Source organism: Myxine glutinosa, chromosome 1 (genome assembly GCF_964187855.1).
Source record: "Myxine glutinosa chromosome 1, kmMyxGlut1.1, whole genome shotgun sequence".
In the NCBI taxonomy this organism is placed as follows: Eukaryota; Metazoa; Chordata; class Myxini; order Myxiniformes; family Myxinidae; genus Myxine; species Myxine glutinosa.
Genome location: NC_136261.1, coordinates 321,198,980 through 321,225,380, shown reverse-complemented (window position 1 = coordinate 321,225,380; position 26,401 = coordinate 321,198,980). Strand labels below are relative to the sequence as shown.

Here is a 26,401-nt window from a genome sequence, read left to right as displayed (position 1 = left end):
CACGGGTCCGATATACTTGAAACTTGCCAGGTATATTGCTGGGGACCCGAGGATGTGCCTTTTCAAGGTTTGAAATTAATCGGACAAGTGGTTCCCAAGGTATGGTCACCGTACTCGCAAGCCGTTCGCTTTGGCTTTGCGAATGGACCAAACCATTTCATGTAAATAGAGGGGGGGGGTTCTACCGTACTCGCAAGCCGTTCGCTTTGGCTTTGCGAATGGACCAAACCATTTCATGTAAATAGAGGGGGGGGGGGTTCTGTGGTCGTTACTGCCACGTGGTTTCAAAGTTTTTTTTTGTTGTTGTTGTTTGCACGCATGTTTTTTTGCACCCACGTACGGGCACGCCCTAGTACTCCAAAATGACTTATGACTTGTTTATGAATGAAGGAAAGAAAAATGGGGAAATCAGCCAATTTGACTTGTACTCCACATCGACTTGTATGCCAAAAAATATGGTAATTGTTCTGGAATTAAAGGCCATGTAACAGATCATAAAGCAATGGAGAACTAGAACGGCACTTTTCGACGTCGTGACGTCGACCGGTATGCCTCTGCCCACATTATTACATCATTGTACATACTTGTACCAAGTTTGATTTAAATCCCTTCAGCTGTTCTCAAGTATCACAGTTTTACCTGACATGACCTCTGACCTTTGATCTTTGACAGAGAAAATTTATCAGTTTGCCCTTGCATCATAATATGCACTTATACCAAGTTTGGTCCAAATCCCATCACTGGTTCACAAGTTAGTGCAGTAACAATTTTTTTACCCAACCGGACCTCTGACCTTTGTCCTCATAAACCCATAATGGGTTTTGTTTATCTTTACATCATACATACTTGTACCAAGTTTGACTTGGTTCCCTTCAGCCGTTCTCAAGTTATCGCAATAACGAAAACCTATCACAGACGCATTGACGGACAGCCCAAAAACACAATGACATCGGCGGTGGAGGCATAAAAACTACGAAAAATAGGGCAGAACAAGCATGGCAAAAAGGACTGAGGGTCCTTTGTCTAAAAGTCCAAACAATAATAGAATCAGAATAGGAAAAGACCCACCACCATTTCTAATCTCAAACAAAATCCACCTCCGTCCACTCCTTTTCCCAAACCCTCGCCTTCCTCTTCTTTCTTATTCTCCCCATGGTTCCTCCTCAATATACTTTTGCCCCCCTCTATCTCTCTATATTCCCCTCACCTCCTAAACCCCATCCTTTGCACTCTCGTTCTTGATAGGTTTATGAAGGTTTAGCAGACATGCCTTACCAAAACTCAGGTGAGTGCCAAATTACTATCAGAGCTCTGAGCCTTTGTCCTGAGACTAAATCTCAAATTGGGGATCTTGTTGTGTTTTTCGTTTTTTTTTGTGAGCACTGAACTTTTTGAATGCATCAGTGATGTCTCCTAATGTTCTTGTCCTGCATGTGATGTTGTGGATGGATTCACAATGCAGCTCCACAATGAATCTTAAGTCGCTGGAATGTGAACAAATAAAGGCTTGCTCGTTTGCTCGCACAGTATGACACAGAGGTGAAAATATCAAAATGAGACATTTGATTTCTCAGGATCAAGGTGTGTTCTTACCATATTCTGACATGCAAAGAGATCAAAGGCAAAAATATGGAAATGCTCCCTGGTAAATGTTCAAAAGGATCCCGTGGGATACTGTACGACCACAAGGATATGCAAATGGCAATGTCAGCCGAACGATCTGGAAAACTGGCATGCTCTATAACACAGCCATAAACACAGTGCACGACGACTGCTTTGTAATTGGATCAGATTCTTCCCACCACGCAGTTAATGAGAGTCACATTTGCAAACAAATACCCAAATAGGTAATATATAGACTAGAATGGCACTCGGTAGAGCACATACCTCCGCCAGGCTGAACAGTTTACATTTTGTATCCCATTGATAGGCCAGATCTGCATCTGTAGCTGAACCCAAATCTAATCAGCTTGTTCTTGTCACCTAACGAACTCATATCACCTAGTTTTTCCAGAATCCATCCACAACATTTTGAAACATTATGCTATGTATAGTTTTTGGCACCATCTCTCAATGGTGAAGAATCCACTTTAAAATGCGCCTCTCCGGATCCGAATCTGATTCTTCACAAAAATCGAATCGATTCGTCCTTGTCACACACACAACTTGATCAACAAGTTTCATCCGAATCCATCCACAACTTTTCGAGATATCCTGCTTATAGACAAACAAACAGTGGTGAAAACATGACCTCCTCCACCTTTGGTGGCGGAGATAATAAATAAGCTCCTCAGGGAGTAGATAGCAAGAGCATACGGCATGTGAATACCATTTTAAAATGGACATGCAATGGTTCAATTGGATGCAGCTTACTCCATATTGGTGACATAAACAGCAGCAACAAAAATATGTCATTTACGAGAGCTCTAAAACAGTGCAAAAGAGGAGTTCTTAACAAGCAGAAGTACGATGAAAACGCATTAATTGCATGTTTTACTCTGGCAGGATTGTGCACCAAGCAGAACACATTTCATTGCTGCCCTCATTCCTGAGGCTGAACAGGACAATTTAACGAGCACACCCTCATATCAAGATGCCTTGCTGCAAAATTGGGCTCATTTCAATTTCATGTGGACTAGATGGATTTCTGAGTAATGTGAATGTTCGGTGCATTTTTGGGTAAAAGTTGGGAACCTCACTTTTTAACATAATTAGGGTATGCTGAATTCGATTAATCCGGTTCCCAAGCCGAATTTTGAGTTTTTGACCTTCTAATTAGCATAAACAAAATGGCCGCCAAATTGCCATTTCTGGACAATTTATTTGAACAAGCATTTACATATCATGTATACATGCAGCTCTTTTACTTTAACTTTACAACTTTTACCCCAAAATGCACCTAGAAGCTTATACCTGGCCTTTTTTCATAAATCCATCTAGTCTATATTATCGTTGGCGAAATATTGAAAGAGACATTCGAACTGATATTGAAATTGGACACTATAAAATAGGAAATGGTTTTAATAAGACAATGTTTCATACAACCATTTATTTTAAAATTAAGTATACATGCCCATGAAGCACAAACATTCAGGAATGTCACACATGTTGTTTTGCCAAACTACCTCAAATTCATACAAGAGGTCTGATCATCACTCTGTTGCCGACAGGCACCCATTGATGTGCACCTCAACTCTGAATAGCGACATTTGCAGCGTCGAGTCTTGCATTGCTTCTGGCATGCACAACAAATCATCTCGAGGCAACTTTCTGGGATTGGACTCAGTGACATCAGAATAGGCTCTAGTCCTGAAACACCACGTTTCCATCCCATTTCCACAGGTGCAAGAAGGTCAGGTATGGCACAATGAGCATTTCTCCATACCATGGCTTGATAGTGTACTCGCATCAAATGGAAATGAAGAGCATCACTTGTGGGTGACATTGCTTCTGGTTTACCAGTCTTGGAGAACAACATATGTCGTGCTGAATCAACAGATTCATAATGTGCACAGAACAACCAACACTGGTGAGGGGAATATAGAGATAGCGGGGGGGGGGGGGGGCAAAAGTATATTGAGGAGGAACCATGGGGAGAATAAGAAAGAAGAGGAAGGCGAGGGTTTGGGAAAAGGAGTGGACGGAGGTGCATTTCGTTTTTTGATTAGAAATGGTGGTGGGTCTTTTCCTATTCTGATTCTATTATTGTTTGGACTTTTAGACAAAGGACCCTCAGTCCTTTTTGCCATGCTAGTTCTGCCCTAATTTCGTCGTTTTTATGCTTCTGCAGATTTGACCGTCTCCTCTGTGAGTTCACCAATGCCCAAGTTCTTCAGCAGTTTATTCAAAACTCAGAAAAACCCCTCTTTTTCATGAACCTAATTATGTTAAAAGTGAGGTTCCCAACTTTTACCCAAAAATGCACCTAGAAGCTTATACATGGCCTTTTTCCATAAATCCATCTAGTCTAATGAATGTTCCTTTTGTATTAATTACTATTATGAACTTGCTGAAAAAATAGAGTATACATCGCTTTGCTTTTTGAAAGCTGAGTTTAGGAATACTTGCAAATTTGAAATCGTTTTACTGTTTGCTGTGTGGTACAAAACAAAAGCTCGTCTAGCCTTCATTCAGGCGATATTTGTACCTCTGCCACCAGTTGGACGGAGGTTATGTTTTCACCCATGTTTGTCTGTGAGCAGGATATCTCAAGAAGTTATGGACGGATTTGGACAAAACTTTGTGGACGGGCACTTTGTTAGGGACGGGCACCCCGCTCTGCTCACCAAACTCTCCTCCTTTGGTATCCATGGAAATCTCCACGCATGGCTGGCGGACTTCCTCTCTAGTCGAAGTCAACGTGTGGCCGTGAATGGGTTTCTCTCATCTCCTCTTCCTGTTCAGGCTGGAGTTCCCCAAGGCAGTGTTCTGGGCCCTGTGCTTTTTCTGGTCTTCATCAATGATCTCTCCGACTCTCTTGAAAATCCTCTCTATCTCTTTGCTGACGACTCCACTCTCTGTCGCTCCATTCCTCATCCCTCAGATCGGCAGTCTGCAGCCTCCTCGCTCTCTGCAGACCTGGACAAAATCACTGACTGGGCAAACAAGTGGAACATGTCTTTCAATCCTGACAAATCTCACACTCTTACGATGTCTCTCCGAAAAGACCGACTGGACAATACCTCCCATCCACTTTATGAATAATCCTCTCCAAGAAGTTCTGTCACTCAAGCTTTTGGGTCTCACTATCTGCCATGATCTTTCCTGGGAAAACCACATTTCAAATCTGGCCTCCAAAGCCAGTCGCCGACTGGGCATCGTCCGTTGTGCAAAGTCCTTCCTTGGCACACCTGAGCTCCTCACCACATACAAGGCTTTCATCCGCAGCTCAATGGAATACTGCTCTCCCCTCTGGGCTGGTGCTCCTGCCTCACACCTAGCTCGTCTTCATGCTGTTGAAACCAAAACGTTCAGAATCATTGGAATCTCCCGTGATGAAGCTACCTCCGAGGGCCTTTCACTTACTCGCCGCAGGCATGTTGGTGGTATTTCTGTCTTCTACTGACTCCTCTCCGGCCTTGCTCCTCCAGCTCTCTCTGGGCTCTGTCCCCCAAATATTCCTAAAGGTCGCACAAGATCTGCCTGCAACCCTCTTATGGTTAAACTTTCCAAAATCAAGACTCTCTGCTCACCTTCACTCTTTCATTCCTCTTTTCTCCCGCCTCTGGAACAAACTCCCCCACTCCCTTCAATCCCACTCCTCCCTCCAGGTCTTTAAAACAGCTGTTCACCATCATCTCTTATCTTCCCCCATCCAAAACCTTGATCTTTTCTACCCCCGCTAATTTCACCCCCATTCCACTTTTTTGAAATACCAACTTATTTCCTGGAAGTCCTTGTGTTTATACGTCTCCCACTCCCCCCCCCCCCCCCTTCCCACGCTGCCTCCCCCCAAGCCCTCTCCCTCCCACACATTCCCGATGTCCGTCACAAATGTTGTGTTTATGTGCTTCGCCTTCTCTCCCCATCTTGTCTACCGCTCCCCTTTTTATATACTTTGGTTCTTTGTCTGTTTGATTTGTTTGTGTGATAAATGTTAGCTCTTTCACGAGCCTCGATTATGTATACCAAAAAAAAAAAAAAAAAAAATCTTGGTCAACAGGTTGAGTGTGTGACAAGGACGAATTCATTCGATTTTGGTTCAGGTTCGGATCCGGATCGGCCCATTGGTGGGATACAAAATGTAAACTGTTCAGCCCATTGGAAGTATGCACTCTTCCGAGTGCCGTTCTGATACTGTTTGACTTTTCATTTACAAATGAGTGGTCATGATGTAAACCTGGTAAACAGCTGGCACTTAATGACGTAAACAGCTCATGTCGTAAACAGCTGGCACCTAATGGAAATATCCAAGTTCAATTTGGTTCTCTTGAATGGAAAAAATTAATGAAAGGACCGACTCAGAAGAGTATTTTGGGGGTTTATCCTCCTGAAATGATTCATTGCAAACATAAAACTTCATTCCATCTAACGTAGAAAAGAACATGATGAGGTAAGTGTTAGATTGCTCATCAAACAAAATGACCGATGACAATCGTGTGCAAAGCTCAAGAGGACAATCACTGGAAGACTCACCAATTAGCCTGCATATTTTTGGATAAAAAGGAGAGATTTGACTGGCCGAGTTTGTTATTGTTGTTATCAGTGGTGGTTCAACATTGCTGGAGACTGCTTTCATTAGCGATCCAGGAGAGCATCATGTTACATGGCTTGCTTTATTCGGACGTGCTGGTGGCTGAATAGGTGGAACCAGGGCTGCTCAGAGATATTATTCCCCGCGCGATTATATGCTTGGTCATTAGACTACCTTCGGGCTCTTTCTAACACAAAGCCACAGGAGCTTTCGGGCTCTGATCCACAGTTCCTTTTCCTTCATTACTGTTCTGTCACCAACCGCTTTGAGCCCAGATGACACAATGAAAATTGGATCCATTTGTCCCTGTCTGTTTTAAAACAACTGCTCGCTTAGGGAAAATAGTGACAATTTTATGTGTTGCTGTATTTTTCCAAGAGTCATACTATAATTTCAGAAGTGTGTGTCTGTCTTTGGTTGACTTCTATGCACTCCTGAAATGCTAGGCAGAATGAGTTACTGGTGGTCTGTCCTCAGGGTGTGCACAGGAAGGTAAAAAAAGTAAAAAAAAAAAAGATTATGATAAAGGATAGTCCCAGAGGTTATGAGTGGGGAAGGGGGGATGGAAGAGGTGGGAGGATCCCAGGGAGGGGGGGGGGGGGGCATGGGATGACCCCAAATTTCTCTATGTAAATGTGTTTGGCATAGCTCCACTCTCAGTGAAAGGTTTATTACAAGTCGGAATGTAATATACCAATTCTGGGGAATTACCCAATCCGTAGGGACATGTTCTTTGCTAGTCGGAATAATTATCCGAGGTGCATTAAGCTTGTGCTAGAATCGATGGACTCACTTTATTATTGTTACCAGATAATAGGCGTTCACACTACCATCCTTCACCACGTTGTGGAACGTTGACTGAGGCCCTTGTGCGAATGAGATGAAAGGACACTGCTGAAAGTTACGGATAATATTTTAGTGCTCATTTTCTTCTATGTTGTCCATCGAGCCAAAACGACAGCAATTGTGCCTGCCACACTGCTGACAGTGACACTGCCATGTATGATAAAGATTAGAGATGGTGCAAGCCTAATGTTCTTGAACTAGAGCTGAGAAAAGCTTTCAATCAAATAGAGCCCAAGATAGTGTTTCTTCCCGGAAAATAGTTTCCTGGAAATTCCTGGGAAATTGAATCGGGATTCCTGCCTTTTCCCAGTTTTTTCAGTTCAGGTTCGAAAAGTTGGGCTCAAACCATCTCTTGTGGCAAGTGTAGATGTGCTTGCAGTTGTTCAGTGTGCTCTGTGCACCTCCTTTCCCAACACGAAGGAAGACTCATCAACTATTATTTTATGGCCTTCAAAACCATCCCAATAATCATGTTGACTCAATAAGTGTGTACAATGGTAAAAGCTAGCTTCATACTATGTTACATGATGATCAGATGGAAAATGCAGCCGGCGATCCAAAAAATGCAGTTCTCTGCCGGCATGGGTTGCAGTGTTTCACATACCAGGAATAAACAACCGAGGCCGAGCGATAGTTTCAAATTAAATTATTTTGTGCGCAAATATATCTTTACAATTGAATTCCAGCTTAAATTCCCCCCCCCCCCCCCCCCCCCCCCCAAAAAGTCATGTACTCAATTTGATTTATGAAAAACACAATCCCTGGAGTTTCAGATACATACATACATACATACATACATACATACACACATACATACATACATAACCGGTCAGAAGTTTTAGAACACCTCAATTTTTCCACTTTTTATTGAAATTTAAGCAATTCAAGTCCAGGGAATAACCTGAAATGGTACAAAGGTAAGTAGTAAACTGCTCGAGGTTAAAAAAAAAAAGTTTAGGTTAGCAAAAACGAGGAAATAATGTAAATTGCACAGTTATGTTGTAAAAAAAAAAGGCCTTCTTCAGGGAACAAGTAATGGGTTAACAACTTACAGCTGTTCTGCAGCAATGTAAGTAAATTAAGCCTTGAAAGTTGATGCAAACAATTGCTACAGGTGTCCCAACCTCTGCTGATTATTTGATTACAAACCCCTGTCTGTATAAAAGCAGTATTGGAACAGACTGTTATTACACCCTCTGAAGCATTATTTGGACAATATTGCACTGCAGGAAGTAGTATATTGGAAACTGGAGGAAACTGTGACAGGAAGAGGTCTGGCAGACCCAAAGCCACAACAGAATCAGAAGACAAGTTTCTGAAAGTCAACAGCTTGCGTGATAGGCGGCTGACAGGACAACAGCTTCAAGCACAGCTTAACACTGGTCGAAGTAAGCAAGTCTCAGTTTCAACTGTGAAGAGAAGACTTCGAGCTACAGGTTTGACAGGTCGAGTAGCAGTAAGCAAGCCATTGCTAAGATGGCAAAATAAGAAAAAGAGGCTTGCCTGGGCAATGAAGCACTGCCAGTGGACTACTGAAGACTGGAAGAAGGTCTTATGGACCGATGAATCAAAATTTGAAATCTTTGGTTCTTCACGCAGGGTTTTTGTACGCCGTTGAGTAGGCGAAAGGATGGTTCCTCAGTGTGTGACACCAACTGTCAAACATGGAGGAGGAAGCATGATGGTCTGGGGCTCTTTTGCTGGATCCAGAGTCGGCGACTTGCACAGAGTGACTGGCACCCTGAACCAAAAGGGCTACCACAGCATTTTGCAGCGCCATGCAATACCCTCTCGTATACGCCGAGTTGGTCAGGGGTTCATCCTTCAGCAAGATAATGACCCTAAACACACCTCCATGGTATGTCAAAACTACCTTCGAGGAAAAGAACAAGACAAGAGGCTTCAGCTTCAAATCTTCAAATCACAGTCTCCAGACTTAAACTCCATCGAGCTGGTTTGGGATGAACTGGACAGAAGGGTGAAAGCAAAGCAACCTACAAGTGCAACACATTTGTGGGAACTTCTGCAACAGTGTTGGGAAGAACTTCCCGAACAATATTTGATTTCCATTGTAGAAAGAATGCCACGAGTGTGTTCGGCGGTTATATCTGCAAAAGGTGTCTACTTTGCTGAGTCAAAATTTTAAATTAAATTTTGTTAAACAAAATGATTATATGATTTCTTTTTTATCTCCAATTGTTTATTTGTTCTATGCTTAATTTCAGAGTACATTGAGACATTAAACTGCATAAATTTCAATAAAAACTGGAAAAATTGAGGCGTTCTAAAATTTTTGACCGGTAGTGTACATACAGTCACGTGAAAAAGTAAATACACCCCATGTTTTGACTTTTTCAACATATTTCAACATACAGCTATTTAATCTTCATTTCAACAATATTGGTAGATAAAGGTGATATAATATAACAAATATCATGAAACATTTACATTTTTAGTCCATTGTATAATTTAAATAAATATAAATGCAAATTTCGCATGTGGAAAAAGTAAGTACACCCTTGGCTCCAATCGGTGGTATTGCCCCCTTTGGCAGAAACAACCTCAAGTAGGCATTTCTTATAATTGTCTACCAGTCTCTGACATCGACTGGGAGAAATTTTTGCCCACTCCTCCATGCAGAATTATTTCAGCTGTGCGATGTTTGAGGGGTTGATTGCATGCACAGCTCGTTTCAAATCCCCCCCACAACATCTAGATGGGATTTAGATCCGGGCTTTGACTTGGCCATTCGAGAACCCTCCATTTATTTCTTTTCAGCCATTCCTTGGTGGATTTACTGGTATGTTTAGGGTCATTGTCATGTTGCAAGGTCCACCTTCGGTTGATCTTCAACACTCTGACAGATGGCCTCATATTATCCTCAAGCACCCTCTGGTACAATCAAGAATTCATAGTGGATTCTGTGATGGTGAGCTGCCCAGGCCCTGAAGCAGCAAAGCTGCCCCAAACCATAACATTTCCACCACCATGCTTTACAGTTGGTATCAGGTTCTTGTCGTCAAATGCTGTCTTTGGCTTTCGCCAAACATGTCTTCTGGTACTGTGGCCAAATAGCTCTACCTTTGACTCATCTGTCCAGAGCACATTGTTCCAGAAGTGCTGGTATTTGCCTCGGTGTTCATTGGCAAACTTTAGTCTTGCCCTGATGTTCTTTCTGGACAGCAAAGGTTTCCTCCTGGCACACCTCCCATGTAGATCAAATTTGTGCAGCCTCTTTCTAATGGTAGACACATGCACTTTGACATGAACAGTGGCAAACCTGTAGGTCACATGATGACATTCTGGGGTCCTTCGAGACTTCTTTCAGCATCTTGCGGTCTGCTCTCGGGCTGAACTTGCTGGGGCGGCCTGGCCTGAACAAGTTGGCAGTTGGTTGGAATCTTCTCCACTTGTAGATGATCTTCCGGACAGTCGAAAGATTGATTTCAAATTGTTTGGAGATCTTTTTAAATCCCTTCCCAGACTTGGAGGCATCTATAACCTTCTTTCTGAAGGCCTCAGAGAGCTCTTTTGATCTAGGCAGGGTGACGCCGCACACTTCAACAACAAAGAGCAAACCAAACTAAATGTCTGAGGTTTAAATAAGACAGGTTCCCCCAAGATCCTCTCTAATGATGATCTAATCATTTGCACCTGAGCTGGTGCACCTGATTCTAATTTTAGGTATTTGAAGTAGTGATAAATGTAGGGGTGTACTTACTTTTCCACATGCAAAATTTGCATTTATGTTTATTAAAATTATACAATGGACTACAAAATGTAAATGTTTCATGATATTTGTTCTATTATATCACCTTTATCTATCAATATTGTTGAAATGAAGATCAAATAGCTGTATGTTGAAATATGTTGAAATATGTTGAAAAAGTCAATACTTTACATGGGGTGTACTTACTTTTTCACGTGACTGTAGCTCCATTATAGTAAGATTATTACAGCTGCCAAAATCGAACTTGGGAACAATCACTCTAACCCACTGTCTATATGCACCAAAATGTAATCAGCCATTTTTTGCTTCAGCCTAAAACTATATATAAAACGTCACCTTCCTCCTCCTTCATTCTTCTCTGTGCCTTAATCACAACAGTTAGGGGTCAGCCACTCGGATCCGCCTTCTCCATTCCCCTCTGTCCTCTGCATCTTCCTTTCTCAATCACGTGCTCTTCAAATGTATTTCCACCATATCTGTCGTCTTCTTGGCATTTTCCCTCTAATTGGCTCATTCTATGCTTTCTTCATCCTTTTTTCCTCATTGCATGTCCATACCACAGCAACCACATCTCTTTAATCCTTTCTGCGATTCTGCGACTTGCAACTCCATCTCTCTTATATATCTCCTCATTCCTCATCTGTTCATTCCTCATTCCTCATTCCATTCCATTCCTCATTCCTCATCATCTCCTCATTCCATTCCTAATTCCTCAACCACGCTTTCGGTGTTACTCTGAAAATACATATATATATATATATATATATATATATATATATATATATATATATATATATATATATATATATATATATATATATATATATTTAAAGCATTCTCATGTCTGTCGTCTCCAGCAATTCCTCTCCCCTTTTTCTCAAACCCCATGTTTCTGCAACATATAAATACTAGCGGGGTCACCCGTGGGAATCCCACGGGCATGGATGTGTGTGACATTTCGACTTATTGAGTTAGATGTTGCACCTGCACATTCAGTTATATAAAATGGTTACTGGCAATTGATCACATCCACAAATGATGTAATCCACACAATTTATGTACTTTACACAACGTTAATAGGAATACATGCCCGTGTAGATGGGAAATACAGTTTGTTTGAAATAAATCACAAATATCAGAAGAAAGTTTTTTAAATTTAGAACTATTCTCACTCAGAGTTAAACATCACCGTAATATTATGCGGTTGCTTCAACTTTTTCGGTGAATTATATGTCATTCCCATCTACACGGGCATGTATTCCTATTAATCTATCTATAATTCCATTAATCTCTGTGTGTATGTGTGTTTGTATGTGTGTATGTGTGTATGTGTGTATGTGTGTATGTGTGTATGTTTGTCTGTGACCGCTGTTTCTCGACAACTACCGGTCCGATATACTTTAAACTTGCCAGGTATATTGCTGGGGACCCGAGGATGTGCCTTTTCAAGGTTTCATATTAATCGGAGAAGTAGTTACCGAGCTATGGCGATTTCTTTACCAAACACTGCAAGCCGTTCGCTTTGGACCAAACCATTGCATGTAAATAGAGGGGGGGGTTCTGTGGTCGTTGCGAATGGACCAAACCATTCATGTAAATAGAGGGGGGGGGGGTTCTGTGGTCATTACTGCCACGTGGTTTCAAAGTTTTTTTTTGTTGTTGTTGTTTGCACGCATGTTTTTTTGCACCCACGTACGGGCACGCCCTAGGATGTTTACACACACACACCCCTACACAATTTTTTTTTTTTTTTTTTTTTGGCAAGGAACGGGCACCCACGTACGGGCACGTCCTAGCTTATATATAGTACGGGCATGCCCTAGTCTATCTATAATTCCAGTAATCTCTGTGTGTTTGTTTGTACGTTTGTACGTTTGTACGTTTGTACGTTTGTTTGTTTGTCTGTGACCGCTGTTTCTCGACAACCACGGGTCCGATATACTTTAAACTTGCCAGGTATATTGCTGGGGACCCGAGGATGTGCCTTTTCAAGGTTTGAAATTAATCGGACAAGTACTTACCGAGCTATGGCGATTTAGCCGTTCGCCGTTCGCTTTGGCGTTGCGAATGGACCAAACCATTGCATGTAAATAGAGGGGGGGGTTCTGTGGTCGTTGCGAATGGACCAAACCATTCATGTAAATAGAGGGGGGGGGGGGTTCTGTGGTCGTTACTGCCACGTGGTTTCAAAGTTTTTTTTTGTTGTTGTTTGCACGCATGTTTTTTTGCACCCACGTACGGGCACGCCCTAGGATGTTTACACACACACACCCCTACACAAATTTTTTTTTTTTTTTTTTTTTGGCAAGGAACGGGCACCCACGTACGGGCACGTCCTAGCTTATATATAGTACGGGCATGCCCTAGTGTTATGTAAAGTACATAAATTGTGTGGATTACATCATTTGTGGATGTGATCAATTGCCAGTAACCATTTTATATAACTGAATGTGCAGGCGCAGCATCTAACTCAATATGTCGAAATGTCACACACATCCATGCCTGGGAATCCCACGGGCATGGATGTGTGTGACGAATTTTAAATATATGTCGACTGTTATTTTAGGCGGTGTATTTTCGTTTATCATCATGGCACGATTTTAAAAACATATCTCTGCATTTTCCTCTCCAATACCTCCTCACACTTTACACACACACCGGCCCATGTTTACACACACACACACACACACACACACACACACACACACACACACACACACACACACACACACACACACACACACACACACACACACACACACACAAAAACAGACACACACACACATGTACAGACACATATACACACATACACACACACACAGACATATATATATACACATACAACAACAACATGCATTTTAAGGCCATTTTCCCTGCTAGAGCGGGGGTTAGCCTCCATACACATACACACACATATATACACACACATATGCACGTGCACACACGCGCACACACACACACACACACACACACACACACACACACACACACGTACACACACACACGTACACATGTCCCACATGTATATATCCCACATCCCACATGTATATACATGTTTAAAGTGTACGTGCCCTTCCCCCCTCCCCCGCCCGGCAACGCTGGGTACTTCTGCTGGTAACTAATAAAATAAAAACGAAGAAATATCTCTCGGTTTCATGAAACTCGGTGGAATTGGATGAAATTCGCTCGGTGAATTCACTCGGTGTATTCGGTTCGGCTCAGTTCACTCGGTTTAAAAAAAAAGCGATAATGTCGACATGTTGCTGTCTGTGTCATGTTGGGCGGTGTATGATACTTGTTGGCTGTTGGGCGGTGTTGGGCGGTGATATGGTGTATTTCTAAAAATATATCTCTGCATTTTCCCGCGTTGCTGACACCGAGTCGTTCTTCATCGACTGTGTCATTCATTTTGGAAATGGAAGTTTCCACGCAACGCATGAATTGTCACGAGTCAAGAGGAAGTGTCTCGTCATCATCAAATGACAAATATATTACATTGTGAAAATTAAAGATTTCAAATAAACCTATTTAAAGTGTATGCGCAAATAACTAATAAATAAAGAAACGAAGAAATATCTCTCGGTAATTTCCTGAACCATATTTTACTTCCGGCTAATAATGTTGAATGAAATAAAAACGAAGAAATATATGTCGTTTTGTGACGACTGTCATCAAAAGTAAACGGTGAATTCACTCGGTTTATTCGGTTCGGCTCGGTTCACTCGGTTTAAAGAAAAAGCGATAATGTCGACATGTTGGGCGGTGTATGATACATGTTGGGCGGTGTATGATACATATTGGGCGGTTGTTGGCGGTGGGCGGTGATATGGTGTATTTTTAAAAATATATCTCTGCATTTTCCCACGTTGCTGACACCAAGTCCAAAACCATCGATAAAAATGAAATCATATGGTGAGTTAGATTGGAGATAAGGGTGTGAGAGAGACTCAATGGCCTTGAAGTTACAGGCGTTTGAGAATTCATTTCGTTGGGTTCCGTTCCGTTTCGTTTGTTTCTAGCGGGGTCACCCGTGGGAATCCCACGGGCATGGATGTGTGTGACATTTCGACATATTGAGTTAGATGCTGTACATTCATTTTTACAAAATGGTTACTGGCAAGTCATCAGATCCAGAAATGGTGTAATGAACACAATTTATTTATTTCACATAATATGTGACCCCTCACTCCTCTCCACCTGACACTCTCCTCTCTCCACCTGACACTCTCCTCTCTCCACCTGACACTCTACTCTCTCCACCTAGCACTCCTCTCCTCTCCAATCCCTCACATTCCTCTCCTTTCCAATCCCTCACCTCTCCAATCCCTCACAGGCCTCTCCAATCGCGCCTCACTCCTCTCCAATCGTGCCTCACACTCCTCTCCAATCGCGCCTCACACTCCTCTCCAATCGCGCCTCACACTCCTCTCCAATAGTGCCTCACACTCCTCTCCAATCGTGCCTCACACTCCTCTCCAATCGCGCCTCACACTCCTCTCCAATCGCGCCTCACACTCCTCTCCAATCGTGCCTCACACTCCTCTCCAATCGCGCCTCACACTCCTCTCCAATCGCGCCTCACACTCCTCTCCAATCGCGCCTCACACTCCTCTCCAATCGCACCTCACACTCCCCTCCAATCACTCCTCTCCAATCGCGCCTCACACTCCTCTCCAATCGCGCCTCACACTCCTCTCCAATCGCGCCTCACACTCCTCTCCAATCGCGCCTCACACTCCTCTCCAATCTCCCCTCACACTCCTCTCCAATCGCGCCTCACACTCCTCTCCAATCGCTCCTCACTCGCCTCTCCAATTGCTCCTCACTCGCCTCTCCAATCGCTCCTCACTCGCCTCTCCAATCGCTCCTCACTCGCCTCTCCAATCGCTCCTCACTCGCCTCTCCAATCGCTCCTCACTCGCCTCTCCAATCGGCTTTCCCCGTCTCGTTTCTCTCGTTTTTCTCCCGTCTCGTTCTTTTTCTTGCTCCAAATCGGCCCGTCTCGCCCGTCGGCCCGTCTCGCCCATCAGAATCGGAAATCGGCCCGTCTTGCTTTCTTGCGTGCGCGTAAATAAATTGTGTTCATTACACCATTTCTGGATCTGATGACTTGCCAGTAACCATTTTGTAAAAATGAATGTGCAGCATCTAACTCAATATGTCGAAATGTCACACACATCCATGCCCGTGGGATTCCCACGGGTGACCCCGCAAGTTTGCATTGACGTTCGTCGATGGACTCGTTCGCCCGTCTCATTCGTTTTCTTGCTACATCCTGTTCAAGTCTGCGTTCTTCATCGATCGTCTCATTCATTTTGGAAATATAAGTTTCCACGCAGCGCATGAATTGTCACGATCCTCAAGAGGAAGTGTCTCGTAATCATCAAATTATAAATGGCAAGTAAATTATATTGTGGAAAATTAAAGATTTCAAATAAACCTATTTAAAGTGAATGCGCACATAACTAATAAAGAAAAACGAAGAAATATCTCTCGGTAATTTCCTGAAACATATTTTACTTCCGGCTAATAATGTTGAATGAAATAAAAACGAAGAAATATATGTCGGCATCATTGTTGACGTTTTTGTGACGACTGTCATCAAACGAAAAATTAATATATCTTAACGGAAAAGCAAAAGCGAATTTTTAATATATATCGACACGTTGCCGTCGGTGTCATGTTGGGCGGTGTATGATACACCATTACGCGATTTTTAAAAATATATCTCTGCATTTTCCCACGTGTGTGGAATGTTCTCAATTATTGCTGACACCGAGTCTAAAACCATCGATAAAAATGAAATCATATGGTGAGTTAGATTGGAGATAAAGGCGTGAGAGAGACTCAATGGCCTTGAAGTTACAGGCGTTTGAGAATTCATTTCGTTCTATAAAGGGCAACTTTCATCGGATTTTCTTCCCGTTTTTTTTCAACCGAGTCTAAAACTATGTTAGCGACTGTGAAAAATGAAATGATATATCGAATTTGATTTGAAATAAAACTGGGAGAGAGAGCAAGACACCACGGGCCTACAAAATAGGCCTCAAAGCTATGCGAGTTAATAAAATGGTGGATATTTGTTTATAATTATATGAAGCCTCTCCCAGAATGGGTGGAGCTATGGGTGGAGCTACTCTGCAAACCGAGTAAGCCACACCCCGGACAGACACCCAACAGATAGACAGACAGACAGACAGAATCATCTACGGCTATTATAATATAGATAACCGTTCTCATCACTGTCTTGTACATTCTAACCTTCAATTTTCTCAGTATCCTTCTATCACAGACGACTCCACAAATCTCCTTCCATTGTGCGTAAGCTGCCTTCACGCAATCCTGGATTTCTGCTTCACAACCTCCCATTCCTTTCATGTTGGACCAAGGTATTTGAATTTATCCACTCGTGTGAGGTCTCCACCTTTTATATCTACAATCTTGACCCTCTCTACACACATCATTACTTCTATCTTTCTAGCATGTGCGAACAGGAGCTCCAACAATTCTCTATCTCTGTTGTCACTCAGAATGCCCATCACTGCTACAAAAAGGAAGGGATTTGGTGCAGGACCCTGGTATAGACCAACTTCCACCAACCACAGTGTTGGCTGCCGTATACATTTCCATCACGATGCTAACAATGTTCTCTGTATCTATGAATAATACCCAGTACAGCTTCTTAGTTCCTTCCAACAACTTTTGCTGAACACCTGTCTCATGATGGAAATCACATCTTCCATGTCCCCCTCCTTGCATGAATCCATAATTGCATCTCGTCTACCTTCACAATCTCCCTTCACCTAAGGTCTACAAATCTCTGGTATCTTCATAGCATGCTCCATTAATTTAAACCTCTGTAATTTCCACACACTATGTCCTGAGATGTCCCCTTTCGGTTTGAAAATTGCTATTATGTTCTCCCTCCAATCATCTGGTATCGTCTCCTCACTCCACACTCCACACTTTCCTAATCAACTCTGCCATCCACTTAACTCCCTCAGTTCCTAGCGCCTTCACCAACTCGATCGCAACTTCAGATGATCCAAAGGCTTTTCCTCTTTTCATTTTGTCAAGTGCTTTTATAACCCCCTCCTGTTGAACCACCTTCATGGATTCCTCAGTTTTCCATGCCTCCATCAGGGCCTCTCTCATCCTCCCACATTACTCCTTTCACCGTCTCTTAATTTCCTCCTCTTCGTGTTGTATCTGACCTGACCAGCATCATCTACTGCATCCCTTTCCACCCCCAAGTCCTGCTTTTGCTTCAACCTATCTATTGATATCCTAGAGATAATCTCACCCTCTGGTGTTTCCAACTTATCATACCATTCCTGTGCTGCCTTCTGTTTTCTTTGCCTCACCGTTTAGAGTGTTATGACCCTCTCCTGCTTGATCTTCTCATTTAGTTTTCCATTCTTTATCTGCCATTTTCTTCCTTTTAATCATGTCTTGTATTTCCAAAATGTTTCCTTTTCCTTGGGTTTTCTTCCCTTTCTTATCCCCACTATCTTTTCAACTGCCATGACCGGTTTCTTTCAAATTTTTCCATATCCCTTTTACCCCTCCGTCCTCGTGTCACTCTGTCTCTTTTGACTTCATTTTTTAAGAGGACCAGCCTCTTTCCTCCCAGATTCCACAATTTAATCTTTCCCCTTCTCATACTCGCCCTTTGTCTTTTATTTCTCCACCTCATGTCCATTACGAACAGCCTCTGCTGGCTAACCCCTTCTTCTTCTTCTTCTTCTTCATCCCTAGTTAATAATATTGAAAAATTGTGTACTCAAATATTGGACCTTCAATTACATTAACATTTAATCAGTTGTTCCACAACTTATTTCAAAGCAGTGCAAATGGTATTTTTTTTAAAAACTTTGTATGACCAAGTGTTCAAGTTATGGACAGGTCAAACAAACAAACAAACAGACAGACAGACAGACAGAGCAACACAGTGGGACATTGCTCTGAAGAAGTTTCACCACACATTTGAAGCGAAGACATCCATATGAATACAAACTACATGTCATTTACTTATGCATGTAGTGGTAAAGCTACAAAGTAAAGGAATTAATTAAATATTAATTTGCCCACATCATCAATTAATGTATGAACTTTTGATCAAACGCAGAGAGTCACAGCAAACCCATATTTAGATAATGCACCTCACTGCGGGATGCACACGCACGATGTAGAGGGGTCAACCACTGGCTATCCTTGGCATTCACTCGAGCACCTGAAGCACAAGTAGGAATTTACAAAAGATGGCAGGTGTGCTTTCACATTGCAGATGCCTGATTTTTTAAAATTGCAGTTTAAAAAAAGGGAAAACAAACATCTTGAACACAAAATATTGCTCACAAGTTAAACAATTACAGGCCAAGTTCACCAAACCTTGCCTGCTATTACTCTCATTGTCTCGGCAACACGAGGGAGCATTTTACCTGAGAGTATGAGCAGTTCAATGATGTCGGGGTCACCCAGAAAGGCTGCGGCATGAAGTGGAGTTCTTTTGTCCATGTCCTAACAGTGGCAAACACGGTCAGTCACATGTAATCGTACGCGAGGCAGATGGTAAGAACGTCCCGACAAATTTTGAAAAAGTGTTCGAGTTGATGGAGCTCTCCTTTTCTTCATATTAATAAGATATCAGTCCGGCCGTGGCAGATAATTACATCACCTATAGCACAATACATTGGTGGTTTTAAGGGGGGGGGGGGGGTAGGGAATGGCAGGGGATGAGAAATGGCAGGAACCTTTTCAGCTTTGGCCAGTACATATAGACTCTTTGCCCCAAATCTCACCAGCAATTACATTTATACAAAACATACCTCAAGGCAGCAAAATAAAAGAAGATTTAAATGTACCTTGTAATTCAACCTCCGTATACTTTATTCATTAAAAGTTTAGACACTATATCCATGATTACAGGCTGCTTCAAAATAATCTACTTGTCTGTGATTAACAAGCAAACAACGCCAGTTGAACGAATTATAGTAATCCAGCAATTGCAGAGATAAATCCCATCCTTGCTGAGAGGGCAATGGCAAACCAACCAGTGGACTCCTTGCTTGAGACCATTGTGGCAACATCTACTCTCCTGTTGTGGAGGATGGCACGTCACATGCATAGAAGAGAATGCATATAGGGTTGATTCCCAAAATCACAATTCACGTTTTTACATCCTATTAAGCATGGTAAAAACAATATTAGTTGATGAAGATTTTTGAACATTGTTCTAAACTAATCGAAGAACATGCACATAATGTGAAGGGCAATGCTGTTGAACCAAAACGAATTACCAAGAAGAATATTACGGCCAAGATGTAATTAGTTGGCCTGACATCTGACAATACAAGTTGGCACAACATTTGATCAATCTATAATTCTGTTGGGATGGACTGATTCTTCAACGTTGGTCTTTTTATGGCGAGACTAGTGAATGGAGATCTATAATCATACTAAAATACGCAATTTGGTGTCTGTCTGTCTGTCTGAGGATTTTTGACCGCGATATATTCAGTCGTTACTTATCCATTCTCAACAAACCTTGATGGGAGGACTAAAGGTCATATGATGAAGGGTGTAGCGATTTCATTTGACCCCTTCCCAAAGGGGGTTTTCTCTGCCAAGGAGGTTTTCCCCATCAATGAGGTTTTCCCCACCAATGGGGTTGTTGCATGTTGAGGTGGATATCCGTGTTAACATAGCTTTATCATAGCCAAGAACGCTTATAATAACAAAACTGTTGATGATAGCATAATATTAGTGTTATTACATTAAGGGTTATTGTGGTCCTTTATATTTTTAAAATAATTTTGAAAGAAAAAAATAATGGTAATATGCTCCCCGGCAGTATTATTAACTACCAAATGCAAGGTTTGGATTCAGAGCCAAAGTAGGAAATAGGACTGTTCAAATCCGATCCACTGCCCCCGGTCTTTTCTTATGGCTAGACTAGTGAATTTCTTATGGTGAGACTAGTGAATTTCTTATGGTGAGACTAGTGAATTTCTTATGGTGAGACTAGTGAATTTCTTATGGTGAGACTAGTGAATTTCTTATGGTGAGACTAGTGCTAGACCTATCTTCAGCACGCCTCTTAAAGCATCCCTGCTCTTGGCATGTATAATTGCAGAATGAAGAATACGGCACGATAGTGGAATCAGTATGGCAGAATGGACTATACTCAAGGTATAAACATTCGTCTCTGAGCTATCTAGCCTGGGTTTGAATCTCGGCCCAGCTATAAACTGTCACCCTGGTGTCTCACAGGTAGAGGGGGGTATCAATGTGTGTACCCGTCCCTCGGAGGGACGTTAAACTGGGCTGCCGGCATTCGTTAATAATAACCATTCCTTTCACGTTATGAGAGTCATAGGGCTGCTGAGGCAGTTTCATTGTTTAAGGAGTAAGCATGCATGATGTGCTGCTATCCATTATTTGTTTCTAATTTCACTCAAAAATCACTGAGAACATGCTAGTTCCATAAGTCTTACTGTGCATGCCATTCACCAACAAGGTTATTTTTCCCAATATAATTGCCTTTTAAATGGTATTAACACGTTTTATACTGAATGCCTTGCCAGAGCCGTTTCAAGAAAAAATGAAAAGGAAAAATAAAATGAAACCAAAGAGGGAGATGCAAACAGTACCCACAATAAGACATCAGATATACGTGTGTGTGTGTGTGTGTGTGTGTGTGTGTGTGTGTGTGTGTGTGTGTGTGTGTGTGTCTGTGTGTGTGTGTGTCTGTGTGTGTGTGTGTGTGTGTGTGTGTGTGTGTGTGTGTGTGTGTGTGTGTGTGTGCGTGTGTGTGTGTGTATATGTATATATATATATATATACACATATACATACAGAGAATATAACAAATTCATTGTATATGAAAGCAGAGCAAGCAATGAGAGATTAAATTATCCAATGGATACAATCATGTTGCCATAACAGCACCACACACCTGATAATTAACATCTTCCTTTTTGTAGATGAGCGCCCGGACTTCATCTGGATCTCCATGGAATATCGCCTGAATAAGTGGAGGCTACGAGCACGCACACACACACACACACAAACACAATCAATGACGTTTCAAAGATCTGCACTCAAATAAGCACAGATCATGTGAAATATACATGGAATGCTTGAACCACCTTTAGAGGCCATTTTTCCCTGCAGCGCAGGGGTTGGCCTTTTTTGGGCACCGTGGTCCCCTTTTTGAAGCGATGTTTTACAGCCGGATGCCCTTCCTGCCGCCAACCCTGTTAGTCGCCTCTTGCGACACACAGGGAATTACCAGTGAACTGGTACTCAATTTGCCGACCTCAGAGGGATGACAGGCTGAGTCAATCCCTCTGGCGTTAATTCAGCGATCGACCGGGATTCAAACCCAGGATCCGAGGATCCCAAGCCGTACCCTAACCGCAAAGCCAAGACCAGCCTTGGACTTCCCCAAGGAAAGATGCTGCCCTCAAATTTTGAGTGCATCATCCTGCAGATGGAAAAAGCTTCAAAATATTAACATATGACAAGATGAACCTAATGAACAAAATGCAGAATTTCTTTGGTTGTTCTTTAAAACCATTTTGCCATTTGTCAATACAGTTGTGGTTGTTATATTAAATTCATCATTCGAAATATATATATATGTATAAAATAATATATACAAACTGAGCATCAAAATAAAGTTATGTTATCCCTTTCATTTTTTGAAATGTGCAGCTTTAAGGCATACATGTGCATACATGGAATGCTTGCCAAGCACAAACAAAATCATCTTATCCTCTTTACCGCCATCTGTCACCCGTCGCCCAATGTACAAATATAAACAACGTAGGGTTCTGCACTTGCCTTGAGAGCGGAACACAACATGTGCTTATTGGAATGAAATCCGATAAGAAATGCCACATAATTCTCTATTGTGGAGTTATAAGAGCCTCATTGGTCCACCAACCTTAACACTGAACGTGGTTGTATAGCAAAAGGAAATTATGAGGAATCACAAAGAATGAATGAATGAATGAATGGAAGTATAAAATTTTATTGGAAAACATCACATAAATTTGAGAGAGCCATTTCAGACAAAGGTCATGAAATGCTTAATGGGATGCAATGAGTGGAAAAACTGAACTAAATTTGTGTTGCTAACTTCATTCACATTGGTTGTAAAAATATATTATTTTTTTTTAAACGCCTGTCGGTGTATATGTATAGTATATGTATTTATATGCATGCTTATATTTGTTCACCTCTGCCCTCCAACCATTCTCCAATTGTACTCTTTGTGCTGCAAGATGTTAATCCGATTGGACATATTGAAGCATAACCACATCAAGTCCTCAGCAGGATGCAGTCTGCAGTTACTTCGTCCTATGCGGTTTTGAGTCACAACATGAGGAAGTAACGGTGGTCATGTAAGGAAGATTTTAGGCACAGGTTAATGGGATAAGGGGTCTCCTACCTGCTTTACCTCTGCCACCGAAGGTGGATGGAGGTTATGTTTTCACCCCTGTCTGTATGTCTGCTTGTTTGTTTGTGAACAAGATATCTCAAAAGGTTGTGGACGGATTTGGACGAAACCTGGTGGAGAGGTTGTGTGTGCGACAAGGATTAATCTATTCGATTTTGGTGAAGATCTGAATATGGATTCGGATACGAGGATTATTTAATTTTTGAAGTGATTCTTCATCATTGAGAAATCGGGCGAAAAGCGATATATAACATATTTTTAAAAGCTGTGGATGAGTTGGTTAGGTGACGAGAACAAGCCGATTCGATTTTGGTTCAGGTCCGAATCCAGATTCGGCTTATTAGTGGGATACAAAACATAAACTGTTCAGCCTGGTGGAGGTTTGTGCTCCACCGAGTGCCATTCTAGTTTCTCTCTGGAAAGGAGGCCATTTGTGCTCTCAGTGCAAATAAAAACTCATCGGAGAGAGTTACATCCATATAGCTGGATGCACCGCTTTATTCCGATAACATCATGACTCAGATGACTTCGCAAATGTTCAGAACATGTGGAATCATCACGGGTAAGCGTTGAAACCAGATTTTTCAGGAGATGACGGTTGGGGGGAAAAAAAGAAAGGCACGAAGAAGCACGCCATGTTCTTGCACTTCAAGCCATTTGACGATCCACAGGCCACACAAGAAAAGACCACTGTGACACAATTACCAGACTAGTCCAAAATGGTGCATGTCAAACTCACTTCCCTTCATCTAATTCAGAAAGTCATATATTAGTGTCCAGCACAATGATTCAACAAGTACCCAGAGCATTCCCTACAACGAACCCAACTTTTAAATAAAGTGACACAATCAACCGCAAGTGAAGCTCCGCTTCTTATTTCTTCTAAAGAATACAACTTGCTTCAGACTAGTTATAATTTCGTTTGTTCCTCTTTATGGAAATGTTTCCTTCAAAGTACGACTGAGAAGGAAAAAAAAAAAAACAACAATTGGCTTTAAGTCATTCTGCATCAATTCAGAATATTTATCAGGAGGTTCCTGCATGACTATTGCACACCGCTCCTTTCCTATGCCATTTCCAGGCGCTGCATAACGTCATTGCCGGGCACCGAAGGGGGCTCAGCATTGACGCACGCTCAAAGGGAGTACTCAGTTTTCACTCTGTTTGTTTGTTTGTTTGTTTGTTGTACACCGCACCTTTCCTATGCCATCTCCAGGCGCTGCATAACATCATTGCTGGGCACCGAAGAGGGCTCGGCAGTGACGCACGCTCAAAGGGAGTACTCATTTTTCACTGGTTGTTTGTTTGTTTGTTGTACACCGCACCTTTCCTCTGCCATCCCCAGGTGCTGCATAACGTCATTGCCGGGCATCGAAGGGTGCTCGGCAATGACGCACGCTGAAAGGGAGTACTCAGTTTTCACACTGGTTGTTTGTTTGTTTTCATTCTTGTTTGTCTTCTTTCTTGTTTGTGCGGGTGATATCTCAGCCATCCTTTGAGCTAGGAAGCTGAAATTTCGGCACAATAGTGAGCAAGTCCTTTGTCAAAAAAATATTTCTTGTTTTTTGATTAATCAATTAATTGATGAGTTATTTAATTATTAGCGATTAATTAAGTACTCATACATTTCCTTTCTCTTCTGGCCATTATCTCAGGCACCTTTTGAGTTAGGAAGCTGATATTTGGACATGCAAATGACCAAGTGATTAGGCTGCAAAGGCTATTTTTGATTTATTGATTAATCAATTAATCAATTAATTATTTAAATATTTCATTAATGACAAATTTTTTTATTTTTTTTTTAGTTACAGATTCTGATGAAATGGCAGTGGTTTGTGTTCTATTAGTGAATTGATTATTTCTTTTCCATGATTATTATTTATTAATTTTCATTATTAATTATTTATTTATTTTCTTTCTCATCTGGGCAATATCTCAGGCACCTTTTGAGCTAGGAAGCTGATATTTGGACGTGGCAATGACAAAGTGATTTGGCTGTAAAAGGTATTTTTTATTTATTGATTAATTAATTAATCGATTAATTATTTAATTATTCGATGAATTACTTAATTAATTTTTTTTTTTAAGTTACAGATTCGGATGAAATGGTGGTGGTTTATGTATTCTATGAGCCAATTGATTCACTATTTAATTTTTTATGATTATTATTTATTTATTTTCATTATTAATCATTTATTTATTTTCTTTCTCATCTGGGCAATATCTCAGGCACCTTTTGAGTTAGGAAGCTGATATATATTTGGACATGCCAATGACCAAGTGATTTGGCTTTAAAAGATATTTTTGATTTATTGATTAATCAATTAATTGATTAGTTATTTAATTATTAGCGATTAATTAAGTACTAAAAAAAATACATTTCCTTTCTCTTCTGGCCATTATCTCAGGCAACTTTTGAGTAAGGAAGTTGATATTTGGACATGCCAATGACCAAGTGATTTGGCTGCAAAGGTTATTTTCGATTTATTGATTAATCAATTAATCAATTAATTATTTAATTATTCGATTAATGACTAAAAAATTTTTTTTTAAGTTACAGATTCTGATGAAATGGTGGTTGGTGGTTTATGTGTTCTATGAGCGAATTGATTAATTATTTAACTTTTTTATGATTATTGTTTATTTATCTTCATTATTAATTATTTATTTATTTTATTTCTCATCTGGGCAATATCTCAGGCACCTTTTGAGCTAGAAAGCTGATATTTGGACATGACAATGACCAAGTGATCTGGCTGTAAAAGGTATTTTTGATTAATTAATCAATCGATTACTTATTTAATTATTCGATGAATGACATTATTAATTAATTTTTTTCAAGTTACAGATTCGGATGAAATGGTGGTGGTTTATGTATTCTATTAGCCAATTGATTAACGATTTAAATTTTTTATGATTATTATTTATTTATTTTCATTATTAATCATTTATTTATTTTCTTTCTCATCTGGGCAATATCTCGGGCACCCTTTGAGCTAGGAAGCTAATATTTGGACATGACAGTGACCAGGTGATGTGGCCATAAATTATATTTTTGATTTAATGCTTCATCATTTAATCGATTAATTATATTTATTTAATGATTAATCAATTAATGATAAAAAAATGTTATTTATGACTTATTTAATTAAATTTCTAAAAGATA

The 26,401-nt window shown here is 41.1% G+C and overlaps 1 protein-coding gene across 2 annotated transcripts in view; it reads right to left on the bottom strand.

Annotated features, from left to right (window-relative positions):
* Positions 1-26,401, bottom strand: part of LOC137411122 (serine/threonine-protein phosphatase 6 regulatory ankyrin repeat subunit A) — a 203,643-nt gene that overhangs the window by 110,015 nt on the left and 67,227 nt on the right. For both annotated transcript variants that reach the window (XM_068096573.2, XM_068096581.2), the window contains exons 2-4: positions 21,727-21,810; positions 19,211-19,289; positions 18,932-19,002 (exon numbers count right to left, since the gene is read on the bottom strand). In XM_068096573.2, the coding sequence (XP_067952674.2) occupies positions 18,932-19,002; positions 19,211-19,289; positions 21,727-21,810 (234 nt within the window). The remainder of the gene's footprint in view (positions 1-18,931; positions 19,003-19,210; positions 19,290-21,726; positions 21,811-26,401) is intronic.